Here is an 8,292-nt window from a genome sequence, read left to right as displayed (position 1 = left end):
TTGTGGTGTAATGAGTTAATGGTGACTTGTTTAATGACCATGGCGGAAGTGAAGTAAGTTCAGGGTATTTTCTTACCTTTATCTTCTCAGCTGATTCACACGGCAGAGGGGATTGCTGTGTGAATCAGCTGTGTTACTCCTCCAAAGATACCCAGAAGTGAAGATTTCTTCAAAATGTGCACCCATGCTCAGCGCATGTGATCACCAAACCGGTTATTAAACCGGGAGGATCCCACCACTGGGTAAGTCTGTTGTTATTAAGGATTTTTGTCAGGCATGTTTCAGTATTTGATACAGATGTCTGATATATGATATATTCCCCAAAACATTCCATCGATTTTTCTTTTTCACTCATTATTGTTCATATGTTCTCGTGAATTTTGTGTAGGATACATATTTGGTGGTTCTTCATTTGCTTTCATTTAACTGTAGGAATAGTTGGCTCACAATAACTTATTAGGAATTTGATTGTCAATGTACTGCAGTAAATAAACATACATTTTTGTTTTGCAGCCTACATTCCATTTAACAACAAAAAAATTGGAAAATGACATTTAACTTCTGCCATAAAAGCAATACCATAGCTAGCCCATAACACATTCTTGCATTATAAACATGAGCAATAAAGCACATGTGGCCTTTCAAACACCTACTTCTTCAGTAGTTATTGCACTAGGCATTTGTGTGAGGCACACAACAGAGATATAACAGATACTGCTGTGGAACAAACAATAGGGTTCAGTGTCTTAGAAATTCACAGTATTTCAATGTAACTTCCCTAATGTTACTGAGGACTACATCAATTTTTGAAAGGCAAGTGTGTGATGAGAAGTTAAGGGTGAGGAGAAGGGTGTGAGGCCTGGTGGGGGTGGGAAGAGGCCTATCTCGTATGGAGACATGGGGGAGGAAGCAAACCCAAGTTTTGCAGAGTCCCTGAGCGGTGGGAAGCAGAGCATGGGGTACCTTGGGATAGGTGGGGAGGCTATGGGAGATATGCGCCAGATAGTTCTGAACCTTCATTAGGCCTACCATGGTCTCTCTCAGCCAAGGCACTCTGTGCTTAATGACCACACTGAGGAGAACAGAGGTGGGGGTTATTAAGCAAGGTGATCATGTGGTCACCTCACTTAACATAAACCCTCACTTTGTCATGGATTCATCTAAATATACCAAGTCAGTGGGCTCCAAAACACAAGAGAGCCAACACAACAACACAGGTTCCTAGGCAACACACACAACCATCCACAGCCTAGTACTCACTGTTCATCACCACTCAATTTTTCCCCACCACACTTCCTACTACTGCTCTTCCAACTTCTTTGTGAGTTCAACTATTTTATCTGCTTCAGGTTGCTTTATTTCCACACAAGAATATACACACCTCTTTCCCTACCGCTAGCACTTTCAGTTGTCTCTCCGCAGAGCTTTTATAGCCAAGGTTTCTGCGCTGCTTGGAAGAGGGCTTAAATAGGCAAGGTGTTGCCCAGGTATTGACTATTTTCTAGGCAGCCTGCCCTCTTACAACCATTATGACTTGCAACTCTAATGGTCAGGCTCCATTATGATCATGAATCAAGAATTACCTGTATTCCTCAGGCCTTCCCCCCACCAAGCCTGCTTTACTGCCAAATCAAGATTTACACAAATGCGCTCAAAATGTTTTAAGAACATATACTCTTAATAAATAAAAATACTCTTTCGTATCAACTTAATATTTATTTAGTGCACCAAAATGCACCTCATGTTTGTTTCATTCATATGAATCTGATCTCATATTTAGGTAAAGGTTCCCCCCCCGTACATGTGTGCTAGTTGTTTCTGGCTCTAGGGGGCGGTGCTCATCTCCATTTCTAAGCCGAAGAACCATCGCTGTCTGAAGATGTCTCCGTGGTCCTTTAGCCGGCGTGACTAAACGCCAAAGGCACACGGAGTGCTGTTACCTTCCCACCAAAATGATCCCTATTTTTCTACTTGCATTTTTACATGCTTTTGAACTGCTAGGTTGGAAGAAGCTGGGACAAGTATCAGGAGCTCACTCCATTATGCAGCGCTAGGGATTTAAACTACTGAACTGCCGACCTTCTGATCGACAAGCTCAGCATCTTAGCCACTGAGCCACCGTGTCCCTTGATCTCAGATTTAGTGCAACATTAAATTCTATGATATATTTTTCTTTCTGAGCGCCACTAAACAACTTTATCCTGATTTTTAATACTCAAGTTAAAATGAATGTTTTAAGTCAATTATGAAGCAAATTTCTTCTAGGATACATTTCTTGAAAATTACTGTACATATTCCTAATTTTCCACATAATAACTTGAATATTATAATGCCAATTTGATCTCAGATTTCCTACTGTTTATATCTTTTGAATGTGATTCATAAAAATCTCCTGTGGCAACATAAATAAAGTCTGTTACTGTCCATTCTCCTCCTCCAGTGAAGCGTCTGCATAACACATCTATTTGTAAAAGATGAGTCCACAAAAGTATATATTTGACAAAAGGTGTGAATAAAACATGCATTGTATCAGGGAAGACTCTTGACAGTTCTTTGGACTGCAAAATCAAATCAGTCAATCCTAAAGCAAATTGACACCGATTGGTTTTTGGAAGGACAGATACTGAAGCTGAAGTTCAAATACATTGGATTCATTGGAAAAGACCCTGATGTTGGGAAAGATGGAAGGCAAAAAGAGAAGAGGATGCCAGAGGGTGAAATAGTGTCATTGATACAATGAACATGAATTTGGGCAAACTCCAGGAAATGGTGGAGTTCCAATGGAGATAAGGAGGCCTGCTGTGCTATAGTCAGCTGGCTGAGGAATTCTGGGAGTTGAAGTCCACAAGTCTTAAAGTTGCCAAGATTGGAGACTCCTGAACTAAACAACATCAGGGCAATAGGAAATTTTCTTTTAAAATTGTATTGAGGAAATTAAATATTCCCTAGAGATTTCACTATAAACAGTCATTGGAAAAAACTGTTAAAACCCACAAATGTAACTATATTGGGTAGAAAAATTTTATGATACAGAAAATAGCAGACAACAAATGGAAAAAGATTAAAACTGAAAAGAAAATCCATTAAAAAAACCAACCATTTTGATGGATCAGAATAGTGTCTCAAAGATTAACCTAGAACACACACAGATCCCAAAAGCAGGTAGTAGGAAGACACTGAATAACTGCCGATTTTTGGAATAGTTATTTTGAAGCTAGGTAGCCCATCTGACCTAATATAACAGCACATTCCAATGTTTCCCTCAATTATTATAAAGATGGTTTACAGGTGAATCTTGACTTAAAATCATTTGTTTACTGACTGCTTAAAGTTACAATGGCAGTGAAAAAAGTGACTTAATGACCATTTTTCATACAACCTTTGAAACATCTGGTCACATGATCAAAATTCAGTTGCTTGGCAACTGGCATGTATTTATGACAATTGCAGTGTCCTGGGGTCTGTGATCAGCTTTTGAAATCTTCTGACAAGCAATGGGGAAGCCAGATTCACTTAACAACTGTGTTACTAATTTAACTGCAGTGATTCACTTAGCAACCATGGCAAGAAAGGTTGTAACACGATGCAAAACTCACTTAACTATTTTGCTTAGCAAAGGAAATGTTGGACTCAATTGTGATTATAAGTTGAGGACTACTTACAGTATATACATTTTGCTTATATATTAGAAAAACACTAACATTGCTTATATGTATTCAACTTCAGTGCTTCAAGAAACAGAGAATCCATTCTGGATTCCAATGAAATATGCATCTTGGGATTTTTTGGTATATATTTAACATTAGAACCATTATATTTATCATTTTATTCTGTATCATGGAATAAATTCTTTGATTGTCCTCATATCAACACAATATGCTTGTAGTACACAGTAAATGATAGCATCCTCAAATCTATTTCATACCTTTTTCTTTCCTCCGAGATCGAAAAGAAATTACGTACAAAACAGAGACATCACTGTGTGTGAATCTATACCCTTTATTCAAGATTTCATTCATTTCTTTTCATTCCATATTCCTAATAAATGAAGTCTAATTTCCACTCAAAATTAGAGAAGTTGCAGGATGACATTGTGCCATATTTGTGTCAGTCTATTCTGTTATTCTTACTCTTACATCAATTCCATAGGTGTTAATACAATAAAAGCAGTCCTCGACTTACATCTATTTGTAGATTTGAAATTACACCACTGCTGAAAAAAGTGACTTACAACCGATCCTCAAATGACAAAGTCCCAGTGGTCATGTGAGCAAAATTTGAGTGCTTGGCAACCAGCATGTATTTACAATAGTTGCAGCGTTTCAGGGTCACATGATCACCATTTGCAATCCTCCCAGCCTGCTTCCGACAAGCAAAGTCAATAGAGGAAGTCAGATTCACTTAATAGCCATAGTGATTCTCTTAACAACTGCAGCAAAAGGTTCTTAAAGTTGAACGTGGCTCATTTAACAACCATCTCACTTAACAACAAAAGTTCTGCTCCCAACCGTAATTGTAAGTCAAGGGCTACTTGTAGATGAGAAAGGTGAAAAGTTGCAAATAAAGCTGGGGGAAAGCTGAACTTTTGACTCTGGTACTCCAGCCATCAAACTTGGAGTAATTATTAGCAACCAACAAGTGTTGGAAATATTGAGATAATACAGTGAGTATTAAAGGGACAGCTGGTGAAATATTAGTGGGTTTTGTTTTTTTACAAAATTACAATTTTAGCAAATAAAACTATTATAAACATTCCCTAAAAAACTAACTTCCTCATTTCATAAAATTATTACTGTAGTTTTACACATTTTAAAAGATACATGCTTCAGATATGGATTTAAGGTAATTTGATGATATTAAATGAACTAGTCACCTTTTCTGTGTATACCAGTGTCAAACTCGATTTCATTGAGGGGTGCATCAGGGTTGGTTGTATTTGATCTTGTGGGGGGGCAGGGTGTGTGTGACCAGCTCGATGTCACTTCTGTCGGGGGCACCTGTGCTGACCTGAGCACTCTGCCAGTGAAAACTGGCTCCAGAGGTCCGTTTTTGGCTGTGATGGCTTCCTGCAACCCTCCGCCAGCAAAAACGGAGCTCGGGAGGGCCGCATGCAGCCTTCGTGAACTGTTTTCAGCTGTGACAGCCTCCTGCAACTCCCTTCCAGCGAAAACGGAACTCCATTTTTGCTGGCAGAGGCACTGCAGACCGGTCCTTCGCTGTTTCAAGGTTGGCTCCGCAGATCAGATCTAAGCAACCTGCGGGCCGGATTTCATGGACTTTTAAGTTTGACATTCCTGGATTGTTGTTAAGTTACTTATCTAAAATATACAACCCCATCTTCCCTGCCTGTCTTGGAAAAAAGTGCTCACAAGCAGTCAGTCGTCTTTTTCTCCAATAATGAGAATATGGTGGGAAGGAGTTGTGGGTACACACAAAGTGTTAAGTTTTATTGTTTTAATTTGTAATCACGGGCTTCATAGCAATTGAAAGACTGAATGATGGTGCTGTTCTATAACACAACTCACAGTTTGCTACTCATTCAGTGACAAACTTTTTTAAAAGTACCACACAACCCAACAGGAGTGTAGTGTGACATGAAGATAGTTTGACGAGAGCAATTCCAATTTCCTTTCAAAAAAATTAAGTTCATGGACAAACATTTAAGTGATGAACATGAAATATTTTAAATGAAAAAAAAAAGAAGAGGCAGAAATCTTATCTGAAACATCAGGACAGACAAAACTAATTTACGTTTTACTGAATTTTCATCTGTATTTTCTACAGTAAAGTTAAGGCAGCTGTTAACGTTGCCACTGTACATAAACAGAAGCTACCATTCTAAAAACACAAATCATCTGGATGAGTCTTAAGCAGCATGTGTCAATTCCATAGGAACATAATCCTTGGCATCTGGAAGAACAGTAGTGACACAACGCACCTCATCTCTGAATCCCCAAACGCTACCCTTTTCTTGGAAAATATTCCACATAGCATTAACAGTATTCAACCGTCTCCGCTACCATTTTTATATTGGAGCAAAGAACCCCCTTGTAAGCCAGTAGTTGGCAATCTGACATCTCAGTAACCGACAGAAGGCTTCCTTTGCTTAACTAGTGCTATCTGCATCTGTTTTCCAGATCATGTTCAGTGAATGGTAGTTGTGTCAGTTCTTTTAACTGAATACCAATAACGAGCATTAGTCTGCATCAATGCACCATCTCCTTTAAGGATATCCTGGCTTCCCTTCCTCTTGTATAGGCTGTGAGCCTTCATGAGAGAACTGCTTCTTCTGGCTTTCACAATTCTCTTCTTGACCAATAGGCCCAAAAGTCCTCTTGTATCCTTCTATGGTGCTTTGAGGTTCTCCAGATTCCATGCTGTGATACGTATTGATTTCAGCACATTTTTCTTTATACTGCTCAGCATTGCCTGCAAATGTCTCACAGCGGTTTAAGTTTTCCTCTTGCACTGGGTTCCCCAGGCTGTCATCACTTGATCCAGGAGACATTGATCCTTCCTGGGAGTTCTGACTAACATAGACAAAAATAATTTCACCCTTAAAATTCATGACTTGTCCACTTGAAATGAATGTAGAGTTCCCGTTTCCTGTCACATTTCCTAAAAGGGGTCAAAGCAGAGGGAAATAAGTACAGACATAATTAATATGACAATAGGAGAACTGCAACTAGGCAATATTCCAAGAAAGGATATAGTTTGTGCAAAAATAAAAATTGGTATCCCAAGTCAACATCAACTGGAGATAAAATACTGTCTTCATAAACTTTGTTTGCATTTCTGAAAAATTTCTCATTCAAATTACCATATTTTTCAGAGGTTAAGATGCTCCAGAGTATAAGACACACATTAGTTTTTGGGGAGGAAAATAAGAAAAAAAAATCTGCCTCTGCCTACCAGCATCTATTGGTATTCATCTGACTAGCACCCTTGCAGTAAACAGCCTGGTCAGCTTCAGCACATTATTGCAACCTGATTCAGCACAAGCAGCTGATTGGCGGTTGCATTGGCCTCTCAGAATATCATCAATCAGCTGTTCCAGGCTGCGGGGATCGCCACAGCCCATCGCCACTTCCATGCGTCATGTTTTTGGCTTCCGTGCGCCACATATTTGGCCTCCGCACACTCTATTTTAGTCTTGTTCCAGGGTGCTAGGATCACTACAGCACATCGCCGCCTCCTTGCGTCACGTTGTCAGCCTCCACGTGTCTCCATTTTTGGCTTCAGCACACCCCATTTTTGGCCTCTGCGCATTGCGTTTTCAGTCGGTTCCAGGTGGTGGGGATCGGTGGCGGCAGCAGTGGAGATCCCCGCTGTCTGGAACCAGCTGAAAACACAACATATGAAGGCCAAAAACTGGGCACATGGAGGCCAAAAACGAGACATGCAGAGGCAGTAATGTGTTGTGGCGATCCCACAGCCTGGAAAGGGTCTAAAATGTGGCGTGTGGAGGCCGAAAAAGCGACACATGGAGGTGAAAAATGCGACGAGCGAAGGCAGTGATCAGTGGCGATGTGCTGTGGGAATCCCCCAGCCTGGAACGGGTCTAAAATGGAGCTTGCGGAGGTTGAGAATGCGATGCGTGGAGGTCAGTAGGCAGGGCTTTAACATCATTTGCGGTATAAGATGCACATACATTTCCATCCACTTTTGGGGGGGGAGAGTACATCTTATACTCCAAAAAATATGGTGCTTAGCAGATTAATGTGGATACTCTTTGAAAATAGCCAAAATGGGACATTTTAAACATATATCCAGACAACAGGTACTATAAATAAATGTAAATAAATAGAGCACTACCTGTATTTGGTACTGTAATACTACCAAAGCTCTAATCAGAATTAAGATATTGGCAGTATATTGCAGGTTGGCACATTTTACCAATTAGCGTTTTGGCATCAGGTTTGCATAAATTGCACTTAAGCCATAAATTTAGTTTTAGTTTAACATGTGATGTGAACCTTGCAAACAAATTATAGTTTGTGGTTTGGTTTATTGTATAAGTTCAGCTAATTGTGATGTAGCTAATTATCCATTGCTTAATATAATGGGTTACATTTGGATTGAATAATTTGTAATATAATTAGATTCTATTTTATTCCTATGATGACAAACATTAAGAGCAGAACACAGCATAGACAGAACATGCTAACTCATGTAGTATTTTGTTTTGTCTTAATTTTATATGAAGCCAGTGGCTGTATGCAGTCAACATATTGATTAAAGAAGTGTATCAGTGTGTTTATTTGTTTAGCTTAGAAAAGAGAATTATTGCTG

The 8,292-nt window shown here is 39.4% G+C and overlaps 1 protein-coding gene across 2 annotated transcripts in view; it reads right to left on the bottom strand.

Moving 5' to 3' along the window:
* Nucleotides 1-3,990: 3,990 nt before the first annotated feature.
* Nucleotides 3,991-8,292, bottom strand: part of TNFRSF11A (TNF receptor superfamily member 11a) — a 48,159-nt gene continuing 43,857 nt past the window's right edge. For both annotated transcript variants that reach the window (XM_081951856.1, XM_081951857.1), the window contains exon 11: nucleotides 3,991-6,618. In XM_081951856.1, the coding sequence (XP_081807982.1) occupies nucleotides 6,224-6,618 (395 nt within the window). In that variant the 3' untranslated portion in view covers nucleotides 3,991-6,223. The remainder of the gene's footprint in view (nucleotides 6,619-8,292) is intronic.

This window comes from Natrix helvetica (genome assembly GCF_964273705.1).
Source record: "Natrix helvetica genome assembly, chromosome: 4".
Lineage (NCBI taxonomy): Eukaryota > Metazoa > Chordata > Lepidosauria > Squamata > Natricidae > Natrix > Natrix helvetica.
This window is presented reverse-complemented; position numbering and strand designations above follow the sequence as displayed.